Source organism: Nematocida ausubeli, assembly GCF_000738915.1.
Source record: "Nematocida ausubeli strain ERTm6 chromosome Unknown supercont2.4, whole genome shotgun sequence".
Lineage (NCBI taxonomy): Eukaryota > Fungi > Microsporidia > Nematocida > Nematocida ausubeli.
In genome coordinates, this window is record NW_026515637.1 from 614074 (window position 1) to 639304 (window position 25231).

Sequence of the window (25231 nt, forward strand, 5' to 3'; positions counted from 1 at the left end):
TATACTACTTAGTGAATGATGATGCTGACAAAATGAATATTGCGTATACGAAAGTTCAAAAACTATCTGTAAATGGAAAGCATCTAAATGTCCGGAGTGCCATTGAAATATACAGCTTTGTTTATAATTTATTTCGTTCATTCTACCAATGTGCGCCATTTACCTGTGTGGCAGATGTTAAAAGTGAAGAAGGCAAAGCAGAAAAAAAAGAAGCACGCATTAAAAGTATTTTTCAGTCCCACTGTCCGTACATACCAAAGAGTGGCGTCTTCAGACTGCGTGGAAAAAGAGCAATTGTAAAGCCAACTCTCGGAAAATACAACCTGTATGAGACTATAAGCTTGACTAGCGATGGCTCCAACTCAATGGTCATAGAACAACAAAATCCACTATTTTTAAATGTAGCATATCAATGCTCCAAAGAACACTATCATGTGCAGCTAGTTGATAACACCCGTCATACCGTAAAACTCATTCCTATTCCATATCCTCCCTATTGTAAAAATTACAGTTCTAAAGATGGATCTATACAAAGGAAAACTCATTCAATTCGATATATAGTAAACTACCTAAAATCTATACTGAAGTCAACCTATCCAGAGAAGAGTTCAGATTTTAGTGTCTACCCATTTGATTATAGCAGACATAATGGAAAATGGGCATTAATAGATGAGAAATTCACTCGGCATAGGGTGAAAGAATTAGATAAATCTCTAGATGAAATGAATGCCATTGGATGTGATGTAGTCTTCTACTACTTTGAAGATTGTCTACCCCAAAATCATTTTAGATGTATAGATTTCCAAATCTCAGTTAACCCGAACTTCAAAACCCTCCGAATTCCTTTATTCCTTACAAACTTTATGCTGACGAGTACTATAATTTCCCCGTATATGTGGATTTGTGAAACATATATTCAAACCGAAAAAATTTGTAATAATCCCAATGCGAAAAAAAGGATTGAACCTACTAAAATGATCATCGATACAGCTGCAACCAGCCAGAACTCATCTGCCATATTACAAAGTAAGAATGAACCTCAACCAAAAAGAAGCTACATTAATTACTACTACAGTGACTTTTTGGTTCAAGGTATATATGACTACAGATTTTGCAGAGAAGAATGCTTTAGTATTCTTGCCATAGACAATAATATAATTACCCGTCTACTATCTACAGACTGGTATACACAGATAAAGAAAAGCGTACGCGAGTATACAAACTACTGTTTTAGTATAAGTACAGCTCAGAAACTTCTGAGAGAAAGTCTGCTGCGAGACAAAAAAGAGGTAGCTCCAACACTTCTGGATATATTGCAGCGCGAGAATTTATCTGGTGACAAAGTCACATACGGTTTGTGCATCTATCATAGATTTTTAGATGGCAAGGAAGTTGCTGCTCCAATTATGTGCGAGAAAATGCGAAGGCTTTTGAGCGAGAACATTGATGATGACCTTAAGTCCAAGCATGCAAATTGGGAAAGTGATATTCTTCCTCCACGCATTGATATTGAAGACATAAAAGAGAGTACTTCTGTCTTTATCACAGTAAAAGCCTTTAACTACACACAGGCAAATCTTGGAATACACTATGACATGCTAGCTGCTCTCTTCCATAACAACAATAAATCCACACCAGCAACAAAAAGAAAACCGAAATCAGCACTAACACCAGAACTAGCACCATTGCTATCACCAGAACCAAAATCAGCACGAAACCCACCATCAAATGTTGCTACTAGAAAGTCTTATAGAACGATTAGAGCTAGAGTTATTTACACCAAGTAGAAAGAATTCGCTAGAACCTAGCACCTCCTTATTGCAACACTGCCAAAAGCGCCTACACGCAAGATCATAACCAATCCAACCAAAAGCTTCAATACTAACTTTTTAAGCACTTTGTTCTCTAACCAATGCATAACACAGAGTGTGTTAGTAAACTCTAGTAGAAATAAAATAAAGTGTTTTTAAGTAACCTTCTTCTAATCTTTCCGAATTCTACTATATACTACTGTGTCCTATCCGCAATAACACTTATTTTTATCCAATATGCACCATATTTTGCTCTCTTTGTGCTGCATAACACTAGATATTGCCTATGGCTAAACTCAGGGGCTGTGGCACTCTTCCACTAAGGGGTCTTTGAGTTTTGTCTTTTTTTGTATTTTCCATGCTCCTCTCGAAAAAATAGAAATAATATTAAAGTGTATAATGCATAAGTAAATAGAGAGAATATTTCGTATTTTTATAAAAAAATAGCAGGACACTTTATATTTTATTTGTGGGGTTGAGCTATAAATATACTTTAGAAAGCTAGCAGAGTAGAGAGAAAGGCAAGAAAGGGACAAACACACAAAGACTAAAGTTTCTCTTCAAAAATTAGCAGAACACATTTATTGGCTTATTAGGATGAATATAAAGACCTTCTAATTTCCCAGCTAAGTTCTTGCACTATTATGCACAAAGCTGCTTTCTTCAAGAGAAAAGAAAACATAGAATCACAAAACATAGAAGTATGCTGAGGCATGCAAACATGTGTGCATAAACTCCTAAGATATGTAAGTGAATAATAATTTAACTAAAATCCTTTGGGAATAATTTAGAAAGAAAAAGCTTTTGTTGTATATGAGCAAAAATTCTTTAGTTAGAAAAGTGTCTATGTATTTCATGAAGTGGTAAAACGCATGGATACAGGTAAGAAAGGATTTCTACATACTTTTAAGTACTTCCATAACTAAGTTAAGCTTGGCAATATCACCTTGGTCTTTGCATAGCTCATTCTTCAGTCTACTAAGAGTTTGAAAAGACTGATTGAACATAGAAGAGGCTTCAATATACCAAGCACATTTCTTCGTAATAAACTTGATTTCTCGAATAGAATCTAAGTTTGCCTTAATTAGCTCTAAATTCGGGCATTTCTCGATACAGAGATATACAATCCATATGAAGTGTACAATACTTAGCACCTCATCTTCCTTTTTATCATGTTTTTGTATCATAAAATTGTCAATTATATGAGAATACTTCATAGTTCCATTTTTGAATATACGTTGACAAATTCTTCTATTAACTAAAGGATCAAATAACTGAATAAAAGCTATGTCTTCTTCATGGTAAAGATTGTCTATATAGAGTTTAATCCATCTTATGAAAACATCCATATCACAATATAGTATGTACTCAATGAAAAAACTATGGCTTGACTCAGAGCATAAAAAATTATACCTTTTCTCAGTGAGTTTTATATTTGGGTAGTTGAGATTACTACCGCTTTTATTATGCAGACCTGCAAAAACAATTGGAGGAAGCATGATTATCTGAATACTTGAATTTCCTAGTTCAGTGCTTCCTAATATGTTAGACGTAAAACGAATAAGAGAATGGTTTGGAGATAACTCTTGGCCTATGCTGTATATGATAGAGCAGGAGATTAAGTCTATTATATAGTCTAAACTGCAGATTTTCTTTATCAGCAGCAGTCTATTTATGTCTGCATAGTTGTTCTCAATGGTTGTGCGCACCTGTGCCTTTATAAACTCTTTGTTCTTCTCGGGAGTATCAATCTTTCTTGTTTCATAGTCAATAAATGCAGCAAACAGATTTCCAACAAATTCTGTTTTATTTTTGCATCCTTCTGCAATTTCATTCAATTTTTCCATTCGACAATCCTTGAAGTCCATAACAGTAGGCTCCATGTCAATAGTACTGTGGCCTTCAAATATTCCTAAGACTATTGTATTCTTGATGCCATTATGCTCAAATAACATAGTAATCTTTCCATATATATCGTATTTTCCATCCGTATATTTATCACTTGTAAGCCGAGAGATATCTATTTCTACATTTTCTGCCTTGGATAGGCTTGTAAGTAGTGTCTTTGTGTATGTCTCAATTGTATTACATAAGTCATCCTCTAAAACCCCCTCTTTCTCCTTTAACCTCTCTGAAAACCCAAGTATTTTCTTCTTTTCTTCCTCTGAAGCATTTATCACTTCAGCAATAACCAAGAGCATATTTATAAGACCACAATCTATCTCATTCCTATCATTGCAGTATACAATACTAGGCTCTTTTAGGTCAGCAACAACTTTGCACCATTTCTTCTGAAAGTTACCCTTTGTTGTGTCAAATGGCTGGTTCTCCAAAGAGAAGAATTCTTCAAGCTCTTCAGAGACATTCCCCATATGGTCAGTTTTATATGTAAAATCAGATGGGTCATATGCCAGGCAGCAGAAAAGAGAAAGAATCATGCTTTCCACACAGTTGCTGTAGTTTTCCAGATGGTTGGTAGAAAAGATGCCCAATTTTCGATTGTATCGAGGAACAGATGTATATGCAGGGATCTGTGTACTGTCTGTAAATGGAAAGACTCTATATACATTTAAAATATCTTGAGTACTTTTCATTAGAGCCATGTAGTCTATTTCTGCTTTAGAGCCAGCTGGCTTAAAGAGTCTATCATATATCGAGTAATCTTTACTGGGCGTTTCTGTCTTTGGTGTATACTTCTCCACCATTGTATGCACAGTCTGTATAAACTCTGTTGCACGCTCTGCACTGTCTATGAACCAGAATATGTACGACTGAATTAGGAACTTTGGGCTGTTCAGGAATTTTCCAGATATAACCTCCTCTTTTATGCACTTGTCCACCATTAGGCTCAGTACTTTGGAGTCTGTTGCATTCTCCTGGAAGAAGCTAATCAGTTGCTTAACTTTCTTCTGTTGGAATGTTTCCACCTTGTTTTCTTTAGTATTTAGCCATGGGATTGCCATGGGCACTTTGAAGTATATTTCGTCTTTTTTGTCTGTTTCATACACTTTCAGCACAGTGTTACTAACGTCAATAGGAATATTCACTCCTTCTGAGAAAAGGAGCAATAGAGCCAGAATATGCAAAGAGTGCTTTTCTGTTGTCTTAGCCCGGAGAAATTGAACAAAGGACTGGTTTCCCCGCGTCTCTATGGTTATGTCACCTGTCGGTGATGGAAAAAGCTCAATAAGATGATTATGGTACTTTTCAGCATACACACTCATTTTATTCCCTGGTAGTGCTGTATATGCTTTGTCCTTTTGTTCATTTCGACTGTATATAGATTCTTCATTAAAGCTTGAAGTTTTTCGGGCTTCCTGCACACTGTAGTCTGTATTGATTTCAGGTGCAAAGAATCTTTTACTGTGCATACAGTCCATTTTCTGGTAGATGTATCCACATAAAAAGTTAAGAGGGCCATTAGGGTTTATTGTAACACTATGTGAGTCTGTTGCAATTTCAAATTCGAGAACAGATTCCACTTCATCCAATGTCATGTCTGCTTTGTGTGAGCTCATCAGTAGAATACTAATTAGAGTGGCTGTTTTGATCCAAATAGCAGAATAACGCATTTCCTTATAATAAAATAAATCATTTTCCAATATATTTGCAGGTAACTACAGAGGAGTGGCAGTTACCTTCTGATTAGTTGGTTGTGTATGTGTGGTAATAAATGGGTTTTGCTTTGCTTAGCAAGCGTCTATGCATGTTTAATTTATCTGAGCATCAAAAGACAGATATAACGAAAATTAGTAGATGGCGCGCCATAAAAGAGAAATACTCATAGCTTGGAAATAGTAGACTAATAGAGAAAGCATCTTGTTAAGCAAAGAGCTTTTATTTATGCTGCAAAATGGGTATTCAAGCAGGCTCTTATTTATGGTTTGTGCTGGATATCCTGGTATTTTATGTGTCTTACAGATGTAAGCCCAAGTTATTCCCAGGACCTTTTCTGTAATTAAATTGCAACCACTTTAATTCTGCACCTTCTGCAGCCGCAAAAAAGTTCCTGTGAAGTAGGAATTTTACTATAATTCTAACTAGAGCAAATAATTACTTAATATATAAATAATGTAAAATAAGATATAGTGTATATGTATGGCCTGCCATTAATTCGTCAAAATATATTTTTATTACGAAGTGTTCTCATATTCTGTAAGTACATTGTATAAATTATTAAATTTAGAAAGACTGCGCTCTCTTGCACACAACTGAGATTTAAGCCGGTTAAGAGTATTAAGTGTCCAGTGGAATTTGTCTGATATGCCAACATATAATAAATACCAAATAGAATAATCTTCAGGCAGCATATCATAGACCTGAAGAATTAGCTCATCCGGAATATGCTCTTTCTCGCATATGTACACGAACTACAGAAAATATACAATCTTATTGATGCAACCAGCAGAATTTCCACTTTGAGAGATGTGCTGTTTGATTTTTTGCAAGTAAACTAGATTTTCGTTCTGAAACAAGCAGTTGAAAATATCTCTTCCTTGCAGCTTGAACTTAAATGGGTTATTAGAGCATCTGCCAGATCGATCTGTTGATATAAATGCTTTTAAGCAGCTAAAAAGTGCGTCTGGGTTATTCATATCAAGCAGGTATTCAAAGATGTCGATGGTCTGTGTGGTGTGCAGAAGTATTTCTGCATACTTTTGCTTGCTAAGGAGAATATTCGGATAGAGGTCTGTGGCCTTGCTGTAAACCAAGCTAGGAAGAACTTCTTCCTGCACTCTTTTATTGCTGAGGTCAATGCTTCCCAGAAGGTTTGATGTAAATATTATGAAAGGATGCTCCTTAGTCAGCTTTATGCCTAAGGCATGCGCATATATCAAAGAGCACTCTATAAGCTTTTTTTTGTATTCAATTCCTTCGATCTTTTTGCACATTAGCAGAGCGTCCATAGACTCTACATCCTTTCGAAGTGCATGAAGGATCTCTTGCTTTGGGGGAATGCATCTCTTCTCATAAGATGTGATGTCGTTGATTTTATTCTGAATATACATATTAAGCAGTGAGCCAAGCAGAGATGCTTTATCCGTGCATGCATTCTTCACATGCATAAGCGCATCCAAAAAATCTTGCGAAATAACCTGATATGGCTGTGGAATCTGTATGGTTGTATGGCCGCTGTAGAAAAATAGATTTATGCTATTTTCCACGTCATTTAATGCGTATGTTATTGATATGGCCCCAAATATGTCAAACACACCATCGCTTCGAATGCATTTTTCCAAAAAGCATTTGATTTCTACGTTTTTATTCTTAGAAAGCTGCTTAAATAGATGCTGCACGCATTCTTCTACCTCAAAATAAAGGTTGCAATGAATAGAAACATCGCTACTGCAGATTCTTTCAGTGAAGCTGTCCAGAGCATTCTGCCATTCATCGTAGATACCTGCCACTTTGCAAATAACAGTCAGAATATTTATCAGGCCGCTCCTAATTTCATTTCCATTCAGCTTGTATGCAATCTGTGGGCAGTCTTGTATGAACATATATTAGTGCATATTATTGAAATATTTTGTGAATAATTCTTCTATTTCTGCCCCTTTAAGCTTCACCAATTAAAACAATTTAACTAGCCAATTATACAATTTGAAGAGAAATGCATTAGTATGCTATGTGGTAGGATATGCAGCATCAAGATAAATAGATGGCTTAAATCAAGTGAGAAGGAGCCTAAGGCCAGCTTAAATTTCATTCATACAGAATATTCGGTCTAAGAAATCACAGAATATAGATGCAGTTACAAAGAGAAAGCACTATGGAAGATGCATGTGAAAATGCATTTTAAACCATTTGGCACGGAGTGAATTATTAATGCCAGGAGAAGCACAAAAAGAAGAGGCAGTGCAGATAGAGTACAAAATAAACACGAAGAAGCTGAAGAAAGCAGCAAATGCATTCTATATATCAATGGAAGGAGCAATAAAGAATGCAAAAATATCAAGCGCAGAGGAACTACTAGATAATCTACTGAAAAAGCTAAACTCACTCCCAATTACATTCATAGAAATGAACATCTCAAATAGCCGGGCAGAAAAGGCTGTCAAAAGGCTTTTAAAAGAAAAGTTAAGGGAAAGCCTAGAAATAGGTGAGCTGCACAAAGTAGCATCTGAAGAGCTAAACAAGGAAATTATGGATGAGATGGATAGTTCTTTTCTTGCATCATCTAAACCAGAAAAGACACCCAGAAAGAAGAGCAAGAAGACAATGAAAGAAACAGTCTTCAAGTTATTTGAGCAGCAAGCCGCAATAACAGTAGATGAAGCAGTAAGCCTAGGATACAAAGCCATAGCCAAAAAAGTTCTTTCACAGAAAGAAGTCTCACTGGCAGCAGAGAAAGCACAGAATTCCCCCATTATAGTCATCAAGGAGACTGCGCATTGCTACAACCTCTTCAGAGAAGTAGGTGCTGTATCAGTGATAATTGGTGGAATTGAGCTGATTTCTCTTTTTATTTGCTTGGCTGCATATTATTGGGGGTGGGCGTAAATCATCAGTAGAGTGCACTCTCTTCAGAATATATTCAATAAAATGCACATGCTTCAATTTGTACTTAAAAGTGCCTTTTTATACCTGAGTAATTTATAAAGAAAATGCAAAAGATGCATCCAGAATATATCAAGGCAAAACACATGTATAACGACATTATCAACTATCTGCAGGTTTATGCAAGAATAAATTTATGGCAACTCATATTATATATTATAGTGTAATTTAAATCTTTATTAAAATTATGTTTATTTTCTGCTTAGATATAGAGATATTAAATCAGTTATAGCCAAATAATAACCGAAATTGCATAAACAATCAAAAAGACTGCCCATCCATAATTATCAGTTATTTTAGCATATAGACTCTATTTATGCTCTATTTCTGGATCTATTTGTTTTTCTGCTATCTGTAACCTTTTTTAAAATCGGTGGAATAATTATAGGTATACTAATAAGAGTATTTATAGTGCCAATAAAAATAGAAAGCATATAAGCATAGTGCAGTGCAAACATGATATAGTAGATAGCATCTTTCCCTGTTTTAAGTGCTAAACTGGATAGGCACTTAGTATATATAGAAGAGCTTTCAGTTATAATAGTGTACATTGCCATCAATAGAGAGAAGAAGTAGAGCATATTCCGAGCTACTCTTCTTTTCTTGGAAGGCACGCAGGAAATAAGAATGGTCTTAAGAAGAAGAGCAAAAAGTGGAAGTAGCACTGCAAGTCCTGTTGCAATTAGTGTCTCCTTATTTTTTGGCCAATTTTTAGCACACTCTTTGAACTCCATGTAAGCATACATACTTGAAAATAGAAACATTCCAATTCCAAAGAAAGATGTGACAATTGAAATAATGAAACGACATGCACTATTATATAGTGAGTCTGAGTTCTTTGATGCCTTAAAGGTAGTTTTAAGCATATATTCGTACGAGAATAGAAGTATTCCAGCAAATAGAAAGTTATACATAGCTATTCTTATTAAACACAGAATATCCTCTGCCCTATTTGCACCGTGTGATCTCAGTAGACGGCACAATTCAACTATCATATTATAATTAGTCTTTTGGATTACAGTTTTTTCAAATTCATTGATGCTGCTGCTCATTAAATATTTTATTTAATGCCCTATTTATACTTCAATTCAAGGGGAAATATTACTCCTGTCAATATTTTCTATATGACAGCCACCTCCTATCATATCTACTAGTAGACCAAGCATAGTGTGAATGTGCTATTTTATATGGGTTTTTGTATGAAAATACTCTGCCAATTGCAGCCTTTGTCTTTATCACAGTGATAAGTATGGAGATGTGGTAAACAATGAAAAAGACTGGGCTATGTATTTGAATGTGTATATTCCAGCTAGACCAAGTATACTGCAAAGTATTACCAGAATAGTAAAGATATATACGCACTTAACAAAAAATGTGATTTTATCCCAGAATGTATTCCCAACTGTAAAGTATGCGCGCGCACTAGGAAGCCTAATTAGTTCAGTGAATATGAAAAAAAGGGTTATGTTCCCTGTTAGAGTATACAGGATTGGTGCGCTTGTTTGGTTCTTCAGGATGTACAGCCCAATTGGATACACAATAAGTGTTTTCACTAGATTAGTTACCACAAAAGAACTGCCCAGCAAAAAGGCCATGGCTTTTTTGAATAAAGAATCCGTTTCTTGTGAATTTCCCTGGGTAGCCAGTGAGTAGAAGTACTTCTCTGCGTCTAAAAGTAGGCCCAGCCCAAGTATTGATGTAATCAAGCGGATAACCTTCTGGGCAAGTACTTTATACATGGGGCCTGGATTTAGTACAGCAGATACCATGATGAGAAGCGTTATTTCAACGGAAAACAGTAAAATTGCCATTCTCCCAATATTTTGTACGATCTTTCCACAAAGAAGAATTTTAGAGTACTCTTCTCCATCTGCATATTTCTTAATATCTTCCCATATATTCTTTAATTCCATGTAATTCTTTTTTTGAAGAACTGTTTTCTCAGCTTCTATGGAATTCATCAGTGCTAAAAATTTAATTTTTGTGCATGCATATGAACATCAAAAAAACAATAAAATTCCATGGAAATATAATAGAATGAATTGGCTTAAATAACTGACCATAAAGTGACATAAATATCAATAAGAAAGTCATCTCCATGTGGCTGTAAATATAATCTAGTATAACTGAATAATCGAATAGTTTTAGTTTATTTTCTGGTTATATCTAGAGTTATGCCTTTGTGTGTAGGCCTATTTTAAGTCCTTTTGGTGCTGCTGTATTTAAGATCATTTTGTAATTATAAATATCCGCGCGCATAGTGTATACTACTACGCCCAGGAAGGAAATTATAAAGCATGCGTACAAGAAGTGGGCCACTGTGTAAATGCGCTTTTCTTTGTCTCCTGCAGGACTATTAAGGTATGGTAGAATTGTTCTAAGTATGGAAAGTAGTTCTATACCGGAAATACCAACTACAATGCAGAGTAATGTTCTTGCATATTTATCCAGTTGCAACGGGTATGTTGAGATTATTTCCATGGAAATGGAGCTTGCTATGTATACGCAGGGCACAATCATGGCTACTTTAAATATTCGCAGGATAATTGATTTTATGAAATTACTTGTTGGGATATTCTGGCAAATGTGCCTGGTCTGGAAGATATCCAGGACGGGCTCTTTTAGTGCACTGCAAAGCATGCCAACAGAGAGAAAAGCACCCACTCCATCTAATATATGCGTTAAATTATCTCTATTTAAATTTACAAATGAATTTCGTATAGCAACAGAGTATAACGTCAGCTGGAAAAGTATTAGCAAAAGAAAAAGCACTGTAAGAGGTATGTACAACTGGAATAAAACCATTGTAAGAGTGCTTCCTGGCTTACCCAGTGAGTAAAACACCATTCCATGGGAAAGGTCTAAAGCACTTTTCCGGAAGTACTTCTGGATCAGGGTTTCCATCCGGATTTCTTTACCTTTTTCATTTATCATCACATAATAAAATATTTTCTTAATTATAAATCTAATTAACGGAAAAATGACAATAAATATTGTCATGCATAAAAGAATGTAATATTCCAGCCAGAAAGCACTAGTATATGTGTATACCCTGAATATAAAGGGTATTTTATTCTATCACTTAGTCTGTGCCTTTGATATCTATGTCCTTTTATATTTTTATTCAATATATTTATTGCTATTGTCAGGTTCCATCTTCTTTTAATATTCTCTCATAATTTAGTAGAGTACTCTTCTGGTATACGAATATTCTGGAAAGTGAAAATATAAATTGATATTTTCATAGCCTCAGAATAATTATCTGTGATTTTACCATAATATCATTATATTCCTGTACGGTGCCTTTGTATTTTATATCCTGGTCCTTTGTCTTTTCCCAGTCATAAGATATTTTATGTTGCATACTGCACTACTGCACTAAGAATATGCCTGAAATAACCAAAATAGTCTTATTTAGAGGCACTACAATAGAAGTTGAATATTAAGAGGATTTCATGCATATTTGCAGTTACGTGATCACTGGGTCTAATTACACTTGAATAAATAATAGATCATTTTCACCCCAGGATAAATAAAATTACACTAAGCAAAGACACTCTCTGCATGGAATAAATTCCCCAAATTAAATATGCAGAAGCTAAAGAATAAATTTATAAGTAGTGCACAGAAATATAGAAAGAAAGAGACAGAATCTACCAATTAATATATAGGAGAGTCTAACTGATAATTGGATCATTCCATAAGAATGAAAATTGCCAACCAGGGGATACAAAATGAACAGTGCATATGCATATTACACAGTGAATTGGAGCATACTTGAAAGGGCAGCAGAGACAAGAGTATCAGAGTACATTAATGCAACGAAAAATATCAATATAAGGAGTGCTGTTGTATTCCCACTTTCACCACATAAAATGGTTATTATAACTGTAATAAAAGAGTGTCTAGTCAGAAATATGGAGAACAAAATGACAGAAGAATTAGAGCATGCAGTTCACCTGTATATTGATTATGAAGCCAGAAGGTCACCCATCTTCAAAAGAACTTCTGATGATTTAATGCAACTTCTGACAAATATCCCAACAAAGACAATTTTAGCAAGTATTTTAAGAAAATTCAAAGACTCTTTGAAGGAATTTCTTGGAAACCTCCAGGAAGAGTTAAATCTCTTCTTGCATGGGAATTTAAAGAAGCCAGAAGATATGCACACCCTTGCAAATCAGCTGGAAATAACATGCAAGATTAATTCTCTAGAAATCTCTCAACAAGAAAGTAAAAAACCGTTAGAAATACTTCTCACCTTATACGCCCAGGAGAAAGGCACTCAGTCAGGAGCACTTAAAGAAAGGATGGAAATATTAGGATTAAATGTGCACCCAGAATATAATGAAGGGGAAATGGGATATTTAAAGGAATTTATGCTAAGCAAGTATAAAGTTATAATAGGGGAAGTGCCAGTATTCAAAAGTGCACAAGAATTATTTGATGCATGGGAAATAGGACAGAAAGAAATTGCATATTTGGAGGAAATTAGAAGATACTACAACAGAGTAATAAGAAGCATCAAGCACACACCAGAGTACACTAAAAATATAATCCAAATAGACTTAATTAAGGCAGGCCTAATGAGTACCACTAAGAAGAGAGAAATCCTTAAAGAAGTCACCAAGAAGTACCGGAAGTTCAAAAAAGTAATAACTGTTGTAGGAATATTTTCAGTTATAATATTTATGATTGGCTTTGTTATCCATAGAAGTGATAAAAACAAGCACCCATAGAGATATATTTGAATCTGTCTGCTTTATATTCAGTATATACGGCAGCAAACCATTTTTATTCAGATTTTATTTATGAATAGAACAAATACATACGCATCTCCATGGTGTAAATTAGTGCACTAGTGCATTTTATGAAAAACCACCTGATTTCATTGTATATTCAATATATTCGTGTTATTATTGAATATATATTGAATTTATCATGCAAGTCTGCAGGGTACTTCATTGAGTACTTATATACGGAATATTATATGTGAAATATATACGAATAATTATATGTGGGTTAATTTCATTAAATAGTTATATTTTGGTTAATTATATACTAGTTATATACGGGTAATTATATACGACTAATTATATACATGAATAATTTATATGTTGGTTAATTTCACTCAGTAATTTCACTCAGTACTTATATACGAGAAATATACGAGAAATATACGAGAAATATATACTAGTTCTATACATGAAATACATACATATTCTTAGTCACAGTGCGTAGTATGCTCTTGAGGCACAGAAATAATAAAGGGTTAAAACTAAAAAATAAAGGCATTTCATTTATTGGTGTCCAGAGGAAAGTAAAGAAGTCACGTACCCCCAGAATGCAAGGACTTTCTCTCCTGCATTTGCTTTTGAAGTGGCTGCTGTCATGGAATCCTTAAAAAGACTCTCTGCCTTAAGGATGCTTGATGAGTTTGCAGTAATTGGAGCACCACTAATCACTAAATGACCATTTGTGAAGTTCTGTGCGAATGGTGGGATTGCAAGCCTTTGATCATCCTTGCTCAAAGACAAAGGATTATTCTTTCCTATGGATATATTCTCCTGTGGTTTGAATGCTGCATTTGTCTTTGTTCCAAACAATCCTTGCCTAATTGAGTTATTTGAACTATCTTTTGCTTGGTCTTTTTTGTCTTTTTCTTTCTCTTTGTCTTTTCTCTCTTTCTTTTCTTCCTTCTGCAGATTCTTTTTGTCTTTTTCATCTACTGACTTTTCCTTCTTTATTTCCTTTTCATCTGTTTTTACTTCTTTCTTTAAGTCTTTTATGATATCTTTGACATTTCCTTCAACAACTCCTTGGACTGTCTTTTCCACCTTGTCCAAGTGCTCTGTTTGTTTTTGTGTTATCATAATGTCTCCTTCTAGGTCAGTCTTTTTGTTCTTTTTTGTTTCCAGTGTCTTGCTATTATTTGCGATCTTCTTTTCAATTGACTCAATCTTCTTCTCTGCTTGTTTCTCTTTGCTTTGGAATTTCTCTTTTGTTTTTGTCAGGTTCTTCTTCTGTTCTTCAACAATTTCTTCCTGCATCTTCTTTTCACTCTCAGTGACTGCAATGATTTGGTCAATCTTTGCCAGGTCCTTCTCCAAGGCAACTAATTTCTTGGTGGCTTCTTCCTTCTGTGACTTCAGGTCCTTCAGGGCCTTCTGGTTGGATTTTATTATAGATTCATTTGCTGTTTCATCTGCTTTTATTTTGTCAACATTTGCTACTTTAACGGACTTAACAGTACTTGCCTTAAATGAGGCATCATACGAGTCAGATGTAGTAGTAGGCAGGATTGGCTTGTAAATTGTAACCACCCGGATCTCAGTGACTGTAACTGTCTTAACAGAAGAAAGTGCACCACTTGTTGGTTTTGTACCAGAAGACACAGTGCTTGTCTTTCCCTTAGTTGAACTCTTTGTATCAGAAGACGCAGTGCTTTTTGGCTTACTTGAAGAACTTGTCTTTGGCTTTGTACTAGAACTGGTTGGTTTTGTCTTAGTTGAAGTGCTTGTCTTTGTCTTAGTTGAAGTACTTGTCTTTGGCTTAGCTGAACTCTTTGCACTGGAACTTGCTGTTTTTGTTTTGTCTTTTCCTTGGGTATTTTGTACGCTTGTAGTTGCTGCTGCATTATTCTTTGTGGATGTCTTGCTGGTTGGTATTTCTCCTGTGCGCGTGGGAAGTGGTGCACTTGACACACTTGAAGTTGGCTTTGTGCTTCTGTTGAAAATGTTCAAAAATGAAAAAGGCGATGACTTCTTGTCTTCTTCTGGTTTCTCGTTTTCTGCACTTGGCTTTACTTCATTTTTACTCTCTTCAGAGGCACTCACTTTACTGGACTTTTCTTGCTTGTTCACTGAAGGCGCATCCAAGGTTATATTCTCTTTAGCAAATAATTCTCCTGCTACAACTGTAGATAATACAGTAAGCACAAAAAACTTCTTCATAATCATGCACCACAGATTCCATTAAATATACACCCATAATACACTGTTTCAGCGTATCCTAGCAACAAAAAACAAAACATTGTCATACGCCTGCACTTTCAAACTTTAATGAAGATAAGCCCAGAAATAACCCATTCATACACTAAATAAGATCTATATCAATTCTTACATGATAAAATCACTTTATCTTAATATATTCAGAAACAGTCACTTTACTTTCCAAGCGAAAATAGATATTTAAGAAAATAAAGTTTTAAGAATATTTCTCTACAGGAAAGAGAAAAGAACAAATCAAAGGGAAAGACAAAAAATAACCAGAATAAAATAATACTTCAGAAATAAGGCATACACTGCATAAATCACACAATAATCAACCAGGACATATTCTTATTAATATATATGAATATCTCACAGGATTTACTTCTACCATAAATAACCTACCCATTATATTCATAATAATCTATTCCTACTGCTTCTATACACTAAAATATACCATAATATAACCAAAAATAAGACAGTACATTTTAGTATCAAAAATAACAGAAATACATATAAATAACAGAAAGAAACTAACCACACACCAAGCAAACACCAAACAACCTACACATAAAATATCTCAAATTAAGACCACCATAATTACATCAAACCAATTTATTCCAACTATGAAGATATTCCAGCACTAGATGCCCTCATTTGAGAAGAAGGCCCTTGTGCCAGAATGTGTCCTTGTATTGATCCTGTGTCAATCATGGGTACACACGGGTTTAAGCAGAAGGAGTTCTCGCAAGGACATAATTCTTCAACAAATGAAGATGTATCAATGGAGATGGGAATTGTTTTATATTCAACATGCTGTTCTATGTTGCATATTTGTCCCACATGGCACATGCCAATTTGTCCTGCAGGTTGGCCTGTAACAGGTGCCTTACTTGCTTCCACTACAGTCTGCACTGTATGGTGCACTGTGGTTGTCTTTACTTCCGTAATTGTCATTGACTTAGGCACCTCAAGTGTCTTTATTTGCTGCACAATTGAGGTCTGCGTGACAGGCTGCACTACCGTAACAGGCTGCATTACTGTAACAGGTTTATCAACTGAAATAGTCTTAAGAATCTCCTGCATAACAGTAGTAGGCTGTACTACAGTAGTAGGTTGCACTACAGTAGTAGATTGTATGACTGTAGTAGGCTGCAGTATTGTAGTTGGCAGAGTGACAGTAGCCAGGACAGTTGTAGTCACAGACCTAACCACAGGCTGCGGTACTTTTATCTTAAAGTACCTGATGACATCATAGCACGTAGCACCAGTGCATCCCCCAGGCAGTGGATTATTCGCAGGCTGCACTGGCACTGCAGATGAAGCTGCTGGTGCTGCAGGTGCAGTCAAAGGCAGTGAATTATCACTAGGCATAGATGGAGATGCTAATGGTGTAGTATCTGGTATACTGCCAGATGGACTAATTGATGGACTAGCAGAAGAATCTGTTGCAGCACCTGCACCCGCACTGGCATCTGCTCCTGTTGCAGCTCCTGCACTAGCGTCTGTTCCTGCTGCTGAATTGGCTCCAGCCGAAGCATCTGCGCCCGCACTAGCTCCAGCTGATGCATCCGCTGCTGAACCTGCACTAGCGTCTGTTGCAGCACCCGCGCCTGCACTAGCTCCAGCCGAAGCGTCTGCGCCTGCAGCAGCCCCAGCACTAGAATCCGCTGTAGCACCGGCACCGGCACTAGCTCCAGCCGAAGCGTCTGCGCCTGCACTGGCTCCAGCAGAGGCATCTGCACTTGCCCCGCCTACTGCGGCACCTGCTGCCCCTCCGGCTACTGCACCTGCTGCTGCCCCGCCTACTACTGCTCCTGTTGCCATTGCCTGCACTGAGACTGTTTTCCCCATGGATGCTGAGTAGTTTGCTTGTGCTGCCCCACTGACGGATAGTTGATTTGACACTAACTTCATGGAACCTGCTTGCTTTGCTGCTTCTGCATCTGATATATTTATCTGATAGAATCCTGTTTCCGTTAATTTTGCTTTTTGTTTTATTTCCTGTGCTGATTTACACCCGCACTCTTGTCCTTTGAACATCCCAGACTCATCAATAATTGAACCATTTACCATTTTCATTTGTAAAGTACCCTCTGCATCCTTGTAGCAGTTGCAGTCTGCTGAGAAGTACACTGCAATATTTGTGATTTGCTGTGCATTCGTGACCTTCATGGCATTCTTGATATCTTCTGACTTGCAGCCTGTTATGCTTGTTATGGTAGATATATTTGCAGACTGAGAAATATTCGCAGAGACAGTCTTACTCTGACTAATTCCTGCACTACTAGCCCCAATACTAACTGACTTTGATGCACCATTCAGAGATGCACTGTGACCACTTCCTGTTGCACTAATGTGTACTGATTTACTGCTGGATATATTCTTACTAATACTACTAGGGGATATACTCTTGCTATGTGCACTTGTACTTTTCCCCAGGGAGGCAGACGCAGACTCCTTTGATGCACTCTTTTTATTCGCTGTATTACTACTTTGTACCTTACTGCTAGCTGTCTTACTATCACTCAGTGTCTTACTACTTTGTGTCTTACTGCTAGCTGTCTTACTGCCTGCCTTACTACTACTAGCTGTCTTACTACTAGCTGTCTTTTGTTTTGACGTGCTTGAACTTGCCTTTCCTCCCCCAAATAACCCGAATATTCCACCTCCTGATGACTCTGTGCTCTTTGTGGTTGGTTTGCTTGTTGTGGTTGCATTTGATCCTCCCCCAAATAGGCCCAGAATGCCTCCTTTGCTGGCTGTGCTGGTGCTTGTTGGTTTTGTCTTACTAGTAGATGATTTAGTAGTGGATGTCTTACTGGTTTTTGGTTTAGTGGCTGATGTCTTGGTCTTACTTGTTGCTGGTTTAGTGGCTGTGTCATTCTTTGCTTGTGGCTTTGGTGCTGCCCCTGACTGTGGGGGTGTCTTAGGCGCACTTGCATTTGGTTCTGCAGCTGCTAGTTTGATTGGTTTCAGAAGATCTGCATTTACGACCTGATCCATTAAGTTATTCTGGAATAACTTACTGTATACCAGTGTGGCAGATGCATGGAGAACGAGTCCCCCAAGTATTTTCCTGGATATTTTCATAATAAACAATAACCCGGAAATTAAATGTAAATAAACAATGGGGCACTTGGTTGGTTTATTATATTCAGGTGCACATTATTACAGGATATATTAGGAAATACCAGTATATCACTGTATATAACACTATATAACTGAATATAATCAAAATTAACTGATTTATACACTATATAACTAAAATCCAGTTAAATTATATGTTATAAATCACTATATAGCAATATAACCCACATATATTAAATACCCACCATATATCCCTTTATATGTTCCCCATACAATCTGAGTATATTTATGCCTGATATGCCCCTGCACTAAAATATAATTTAGGAAAGGACAAAGGCGTTTTTACTTTTTTCCTAAAAATTTTATATATTTCGCATGTGATAGGAAGGAACTTTTTAAATTCCATAGAAAATAAAAAAAACACCTTTCCAAATTTCTATTGAAGAAAATATCCAGATTAAAATATTAAAGAGAATAACCCGAAATAACCATAAACATCTTATTTTAACTGCATTTTAACAAGAACTAGCATATTTTAACAAACAAACACCTTAATCTACCCGTATTTTAACCATACTTAACCATATTTTAACCACATTCCACTAAGAACACACAATATTTTTACAAAACCAAAAATAACAACAACCCCCATTTATTATACTATTACCGAATACAGTAATTTCCGTTATAATCATGACCATTGCCTATTACTTAGTCCCAGCATAAACCCAACTATCATCCCAAATAGTCCAATAAATTCCCCAAATACTAACAACAAAAAGAATGACGTCTTAAACCTCTTCTGTTGTGCTGCTGTTATGGTTGCCACTGCAGATATATCTCCCAGACCAACTGAACCCCAGAACATCCCCATTCCTGTTACAATATACCCTGCTAACCATTTTAGTGGCATAGTGAACGTATTTGCGTCTCCTGTGGGTGGAGTTATAAAGAACAACAGAACTGCGTACAGAATGGACACTCCAATGAATGCTGCTGGAATGACAGTTAGAACTATGTCATTTTTAACTGCTGCAGATTGACAAATTCCATGAGATGCTTTGCCCATGCCTATGCTTACACCTGCGAATGCAGGGCACAGTAATAAGACTACGCCTAATGGATATATGCAATCCAGCAAGGGCGTTCTTTCGCTTAGTAGTGCTTGTTCGCTTGTCATGTTTGGAAATTGAAAAATAAAATATTTATTTATTTTGACAAGACTTAATCCCCGGGCATAAGTCTTGGCTATTTTAGGAGAGAGTGGAATAAGTCTTGTCAGTTTTGGGAGGGAGTGGAATAAATTGTGATAAAGTAGATTAAGTCTTGTCATTTGTTGACGTCAAGTGGATTAGGTCTTGTCACTTATGGGCATATACTGGATTAAGTCTTGTTATATTGGATTAAATTGTGACTAAGTGGAATAAGTCTTGTAATAGCGGATTAAATCTTAATGATTTTGGGAGAAGTGGAAAAAGTCTTGTCGTTTTATATTTAAAAATAATAAGTCTTGTCATAGTGGATTAAGTCTTGTCATTTATGGGCATATAGTGGCATAAGTCTTGTATTATATTTCGACAAAACTTATAGCATGGAATAAGTCTTGTCATTTAGAGAATAAGTCTTGTCCAGAAAGTATGCATAATTTATGGCACTAAGTGTAATAAGTCTTATCATTATGGACATAACTTAATCCACTTTATACAGCACTTAATCCACCCTGTGCAAGACTTAATCCACTTTATAAAAATAAACCAAGACTTTGTCCATATACTGCAAGACTTATTCCACTTTATACAGAACTTAATCCACAATTACAAGACTTAATAAACTATATTCCCATAAGTGACAAGACTTAATCCACATATTATCCACTCCTACAATATAACAAACTTTCTATTACCATATTTGGCAATAAAAATATAACGATATTTCTTTTACTTTTTTTTTTATTTTATGTTCAATAAGGACAATTACCACTGGACGCAGCAAGATTTCACAGAAGAAGGTCTCTCCTTAATTGTCGCGAAATTAAAAGAGAAAAATATCCAATTCCACCCAGACGAATCTACAATCTACCTCACACAAAGAATGAACAAGAAGTCAGCGCGTATTGACATCTCTGGTGTACTACAGCAAGGAAGTATCTGTGAGAGAGTGGTCGGGGACGTCGGAGTAGAGGAAAGAGATGCATCAGAATTAAAAAAAGTATTTAATAAGGTTGTATCTGAGGTTATTGAAGAATTAAAAAATAATAAAAAAGTACCTAATGAAATTTTAATTAAAAAAACAAAAGACTACAAAGTCACCGTTATTTTTAATAAAAACTTTGATCAGGTAAAAAATGTTATTTTTGATTTTAATTTAATCTCTGCAATTTCCCCAATTAGACCAATTCCAACAGGCCCTAATAATATAACTATAAATACCCATGAAATATCCATGGAAATCAGCCGTACAGAACTTAAAGACACATCTACGATACGCCTGGCCCTAGATAACTCTAATTTCCTGTTGAATCTTAGACTAATTCCTGTTGGAAATGAGTCTAGACTAATTATAACGGGAAATAATTCAAATTCCGTTGGAAATAGGTTCATTACGTTGTACGAACAGGTAATATTAGAGCCATTAAAGAATGCCGTAGGGATACGCTATACTATTGAATAAAAGTATCTGGGAGTATATAAATATGCAGTGGATTAAGTCTTGTCAAATTTATAAAAAGTGGAAAAAGTCTTGGTAATGTGGATTAAATTGTGACAAAGTGGATTAAGTCTTGTCATCTTTGGGGTAGGGTGGAAAAAGTTCTGTCATTGTGGATTAAGTCCTGGTAAAGTGGATTAAATTGTGTCATTGTGGAAAAAGTCCTGTAATAGGTGAAAAAAGTCTTATTAATTCTATACAAGGAGTATATAAGGGATAGACTAATTACAACGGGAATTTAGTCTATTTTACAACAGGAATAGAATAAATAGGAAAATTATGACCAAATTTGAGCTATAAAATATATAGACTAATTATATCTGGGGATATAAAGAGATAGACTAATTACAGTGGGGTATGACTAATTATAACAGAATACAACAGGCATTTAGTCTATTTTACAACAGGATAGACCAATTACACCAGTAATACACTAAATACAACACAATTATATATATTAGTCATAATTATAACAATAATACACTAACTATAACAAGATATAACCTAAATATAACAGTAATACACTAAATATGCAATAATATACAATGATACACTAAATACAACGGTGATACACTAATTATAACAGTAATATACAGTGATAATCTAATAAAATAAGCTCCCCATAATGGCCGTCTTTATTTTATTAAAATTAAAACTATATAAATATTTTATTTTTTTTAACCCCAGATGCAAATATTCGTAAAGACACTCACCGGTAAGACAATAACCTTAGAAGTAAATAATAATGATACAATTGAGAATGTTAAAATGAAAATACAAGATAAAGAAGGCATACCCCCTGACCAACAGAGACTAATATTCGCAGGAAAACAGTTAGAAGACGGCAGAACCTTGTCAGATTACAATATCCAGAAGGAAAGTACGATACATTTAGTACTAAGACTAAGGGGAGGTGTTATAACTGATACAGATAGAGTATTTGTGACAATGGAAAGAACAAAGATACTTATATGCAGAGGATGCTATTCTAGGAATAGTATTAGGGCGACGCATTGCAGGAAGAGTGGAATATGCGGGAATTCAACGAATTTAAGACCAAAGAAGAAGTTAAGAAAGACAAAGTAATCAATAAATTATTTAATGGGTTTATTACTGATTTGGGTAATTTTATTGTTTTTGTATGACAAAAAGGGAAATTACCGTTTATGGTAATTTATGGTGGTTTTTGTGTGATAAAAAGGGAAATTGCCGCATTGGGAGTGTAATATGTGTTTATTGCCTTATTAGGAAATTACTGGCTATTACTGTTTATGGTAATTCTGTGATACGGTGGAATATTTCCTTATTGGGAGTGTAATATATGATAAGATAGGATATTACTAAATGTGGTAATAGTGGTTATGTTTAAGCTAGATTGGTATATTAAGTCTTGGCAGTTTTAGAAAGGAGTGGAATGAGTTATGCACACTTTCTGGACAAGACTTAATCCACTTTGTCAGAACTTATGACACATTGACAAGACTTAATCCACTCCTTCCCAAAACTGACAAGACTTAATCCACTATATGCCCATAAATAACTTAAAATTATTTATAAATAACCCGAACCATTTACATAATATACTCGAATAGTTAATATAACCATATTGCAGACTTTAATATAAGTTAGAATTACGGGATAAAAGCAAAATTTATTTTTATTTTTATGAAGGTACAGATTCTGTGTGCAGTAGTAGGACTATTCTTAACAGGGAAGTGCCATGATAGTGTGTACATGGGAGTGGACAGTTCTGTATTCGTGCCATGCGTAAATACGTTTGACAGTTCATTCATTACCTCTGGGAATACAGCTGGTAAGAAGATTGAAAAAGAAAAAACAATAATTATCGACTATTCTGGGGCAAAAACCGATGGAAATCAGCCTATTAAGAGTATAACCAAGGGAATATACTTTCCTCAAGTGATTGCATCAGAGGACATGAAAATAGCATGTTTTATAAACAAAAATGTAAAGATATCACCAGAAACTGATGCAAGAACAGTGAAAGTTGATGATCTGTACACAGAGGTACCAGATATAGCCGTATACAAGGCGTATCTTAATAAGGCCCTCAAGAAATACCGTAAGAACAGGACAGTTCTGAGCCTGGGAATGACAACCAGAGGATACTTCAGTCCAGAGACACAAAAAACACTTTTGCATGCAATGAAGGAAGTAGCTCCCATTGCACAGATACAACTACTTACAGATGGAATGGCACAGGCAGTAGACCGAATTCTAAGCTCAAAAAGAAAGACAGGCCATATTGTGACATATACCATGAGGGGAAGTAAAATGGCAGCAGAAATATTCTACTTCAAGAAGGATGATGATGTAAAGAAGGGAAGTGAGATATTCCTCTTAAATCAAGAGATATTTGAAGGATACTCTGACTTTGCAGTTATAACCCTTATTTATAATTATATTCTTGGTGAAATTAAGAAGCTTATTAATGAAAAGTATCCTGCCCTGCAGTATGACCTGGTTGGAACACCCTGCCTGTCATTCTCACAGGATGCACTGCCTGCAGATGAAAAGGATGCAATTCAAGTGGCAGAGCCAGAAAAGACCTTTTCTGTTGAAATATTACCACTAATTGATCTCGCACTGCAAAGTATCTGGAAGATACGGGTAAAGGCAGACCAAGGGAGTGACTTAGTTATAGATAACCTAGATGAAGTACAGTACATCAGGACACTTTCAATTACACTTCTTGAAAAGTCAGAAGATGGAAAGAGTCTTGTACTGCTGCCACATGCACAGAAGGAACAGATAGAAATAGACTTAATCCCATTGCACCACACTTTAATGGAGTACGTTAAGGAGACAAAAGGGTTCATTGGTAAAATGATAGAGAAAACAGAAGAAACCCTGAAAAATATGCAGAACCAGACAGAAAATAAAGAGAATGCGGAAAATGAAGAGATGCATAGAGATGTATCGATATATAATGACATATTCAATCCCCAGGAGTACTTGAATATGATGCATTCATTGAATATCTCGGATGCATTCACCCCCAGCAAGTCAGACCTGGCAAGTGCTCCTTTGCACATGAAGCGCACGAATATCACGATCAGGGACAAGCAAGAAAGAGCTAAATATCAGGTAGAGTACAGCAGCACCAGTATAGGAGACTCCTTCCGGCTGTACTCTCTGAATGGCGAGTTAAAGAAATGGACATTTTACACGACTGCTTTAAACCATGAGATGGAAATAAAGGAAACCCTTCACTCCCTTATCACAGGATCAGTGGAGACTGAAGAGTATAAAAACTTAGTCAAAAAATACGGTAAAGCCAGAATAGCCTCACTGCAAGAGACAGTCAACTTAATCTGCAATGGAAGATCCTTAAAGGAAGTCACGCACTCCAAGGACTACCCAGAAATTGCCAAGAATTACCAGAAAATGGTCTCTGACGCAGAAAAGGAGCTTTTCTTGAATAAGGAAATTGAAACCCTTCAGAAGAATCTGCCATCCTTGATAAAGAAGGCCCTGGGGTTGGTAAAGAAAAGACAGGAGACAATTCCAGAGCCATGCGATAATCTTGTCTCGTTCCTGGCAAGGAATAAAGTTGTAGGAAATGAAGTGCAGATGGAAGAGGCGTACTCCATGGACATGCCACTTAATAAGAAGGCAGAGCTAAAGAGACGGCTTAAAACCATTGAAGACGGAGTTAATTACAGAAAGTACATGATTGAAACAGAATACACACAGCATCTGGAGGCACAGGAGAAGATGAAGGCAGAACAAAAGAAGGCAGAAGAAATGCAAAAAGAAGAAGAGAAGAAAGAAGCTGAAACTCTCTTCCCAGAGCAAACAAAAGAAGAATCTGAAGGTGCACCACTTAAATCTGATGGCGCAACTGAATCTGAAGAGGTTATTAGTGAAATAGGCAAGAAAGAAGAAGAAACAGGAAAGACCGCCGCATTCGATGAACTCCCAATTCTAAAAGAGATTCTATAATCCAAATTAAATTGAATAAAATTTAGTGGAATATCTGGTATTGCATTATTTAGTCTTATTATTGCTAGTCTTTGCCTTCAGGCGTATATTCTTTCTTCAACCAGGCCATAT

General features: G+C 35.9%; 15 protein-coding genes across 15 annotated transcripts; 6 read left to right on the forward strand and 9 right to left on the reverse strand.

Moving 5' to 3' along the window:
• Positions 1–2: 2 nt before the first annotated feature.
• NESG_01891 (uncharacterized protein) lies at positions 3–1787 on the forward strand (the record flags this gene model as incomplete). The annotated part of the gene is made up of 1 exon (XM_053049507.1): positions 3–1787. A coding segment is annotated over one exon (1785 nt), but the record flags the coding sequence as incomplete, so codon positions are not given.
• A 920-nt stretch (positions 1788–2707) lies between these two features.
• On the reverse strand, positions 2708–5383 carry NESG_01892 (uncharacterized protein; the record flags this gene model as incomplete). The annotated part of the gene is made up of 1 exon (XM_053049508.1): positions 2708–5383. One exon carries the CDS (start codon positions 5381–5383, stop codon positions 2708–2710), a length of 2676 nt encoding a protein of 891 aa, XP_052904458.1.
• A 561-nt stretch (positions 5384–5944) lies between these two features.
• Positions 5945–6178, reverse strand: NESG_01893 (uncharacterized protein; the record flags this gene model as incomplete). Its single annotated transcript, XM_053049509.1, has 1 exon — positions 5945–6178. A coding segment is annotated over one exon (234 nt), but the record flags the coding sequence as incomplete, so codon positions are not given.
• A 3-nt stretch (positions 6179–6181) lies between these two features.
• Positions 6182–7312, reverse strand: NESG_01894 (uncharacterized protein; the record flags this gene model as incomplete). Its single annotated transcript, XM_053049510.1, has 1 exon — positions 6182–7312. One exon carries the CDS (start codon positions 7310–7312, stop codon positions 6182–6184), a length of 1131 nt encoding a protein of 376 aa, XP_052904460.1.
• A 304-nt stretch (positions 7313–7616) lies between these two features.
• NESG_01895 (uncharacterized protein) lies at positions 7617–8312 on the forward strand (the record flags this gene model as incomplete). Its single annotated transcript, XM_053049511.1, has 1 exon — positions 7617–8312. One exon carries the CDS (start codon positions 7617–7619, stop codon positions 8310–8312), a length of 696 nt encoding a protein of 231 aa, XP_052904461.1.
• Positions 8313–8683: 371 nt separating this feature from the next.
• On the reverse strand, positions 8684–9421 carry NESG_01896 (uncharacterized protein; the record flags this gene model as incomplete). The annotated part of the gene is made up of 1 exon (XM_053049512.1): positions 8684–9421. The coding sequence occupies one exon, from the start codon at positions 9419–9421 to the stop codon at positions 8684–8686; it is 738 nt and encodes a 245-aa protein (XP_052904462.1).
• A 183-nt stretch (positions 9422–9604) lies between these two features.
• Positions 9605–10330, reverse strand: NESG_01897 (uncharacterized protein; the record flags this gene model as incomplete). The annotated part of the gene is made up of 1 exon (XM_053049513.1): positions 9605–10330. The coding sequence occupies one exon, from the start codon at positions 10328–10330 to the stop codon at positions 9605–9607; it is 726 nt and encodes a 241-aa protein (XP_052904463.1).
• A 211-nt stretch (positions 10331–10541) lies between these two features.
• NESG_01898 (uncharacterized protein) lies at positions 10542–11303 on the reverse strand (the record flags this gene model as incomplete). The annotated part of the gene is made up of 1 exon (XM_053049514.1): positions 10542–11303. One exon carries the CDS (start codon positions 11301–11303, stop codon positions 10542–10544), a length of 762 nt encoding a protein of 253 aa, XP_052904464.1.
• An 800-nt stretch (positions 11304–12103) lies between these two features.
• On the forward strand, positions 12104–13108 carry NESG_01899 (uncharacterized protein; the record flags this gene model as incomplete). Its single annotated transcript, XM_053049515.1, has 1 exon — positions 12104–13108. The coding sequence occupies one exon, from the start codon at positions 12104–12106 to the stop codon at positions 13106–13108; it is 1005 nt and encodes a 334-aa protein (XP_052904465.1).
• Positions 13109–13669: 561 nt separating this feature from the next.
• NESG_01900 (uncharacterized protein) lies at positions 13670–15322 on the reverse strand (the record flags this gene model as incomplete). Its single annotated transcript, XM_053049516.1, has 1 exon — positions 13670–15322. One exon carries the CDS (start codon positions 15320–15322, stop codon positions 13670–13672), a length of 1653 nt encoding a protein of 550 aa, XP_052904466.1.
• Positions 15323–15982: 660 nt separating this feature from the next.
• Positions 15983–18451, reverse strand: NESG_01901 (uncharacterized protein; the record flags this gene model as incomplete). The annotated part of the gene is made up of 1 exon (XM_053049517.1): positions 15983–18451. One exon carries the CDS (start codon positions 18449–18451, stop codon positions 15983–15985), a length of 2469 nt encoding a protein of 822 aa, XP_052904467.1.
• Positions 18452–19139: 688 nt separating this feature from the next.
• On the reverse strand, positions 19140–19628 carry NESG_01902 (uncharacterized protein; the record flags this gene model as incomplete). The annotated part of the gene is made up of 1 exon (XM_053049518.1): positions 19140–19628. One exon carries the CDS (start codon positions 19626–19628, stop codon positions 19140–19142), a length of 489 nt encoding a protein of 162 aa, XP_052904468.1.
• A 776-nt stretch (positions 19629–20404) lies between these two features.
• On the forward strand, positions 20405–21118 carry NESG_01903 (uncharacterized protein; the record flags this gene model as incomplete). Its single annotated transcript, XM_053049519.1, has 1 exon — positions 20405–21118. The coding sequence occupies one exon, from the start codon at positions 20405–20407 to the stop codon at positions 21116–21118; it is 714 nt and encodes a 237-aa protein (XP_052904469.1).
• A 723-nt stretch (positions 21119–21841) lies between these two features.
• On the forward strand, positions 21842–22240 carry NESG_01904 (ubiquitin-60S ribosomal protein L40; the record flags this gene model as incomplete). The annotated part of the gene is made up of 1 exon (XM_053049520.1): positions 21842–22240. One exon carries the CDS (start codon positions 21842–21844, stop codon positions 22238–22240), a length of 399 nt encoding a protein of 132 aa, XP_052904470.1.
• Positions 22241–22819: 579 nt separating this feature from the next.
• Positions 22820–25120, forward strand: NESG_01905 (uncharacterized protein; the record flags this gene model as incomplete). Its single annotated transcript, XM_053049521.1, has 1 exon — positions 22820–25120. One exon carries the CDS (start codon positions 22820–22822, stop codon positions 25118–25120), a length of 2301 nt encoding a protein of 766 aa, XP_052904471.1.
• Between the last annotated feature and the right edge of the window lie 111 nt (positions 25121–25231).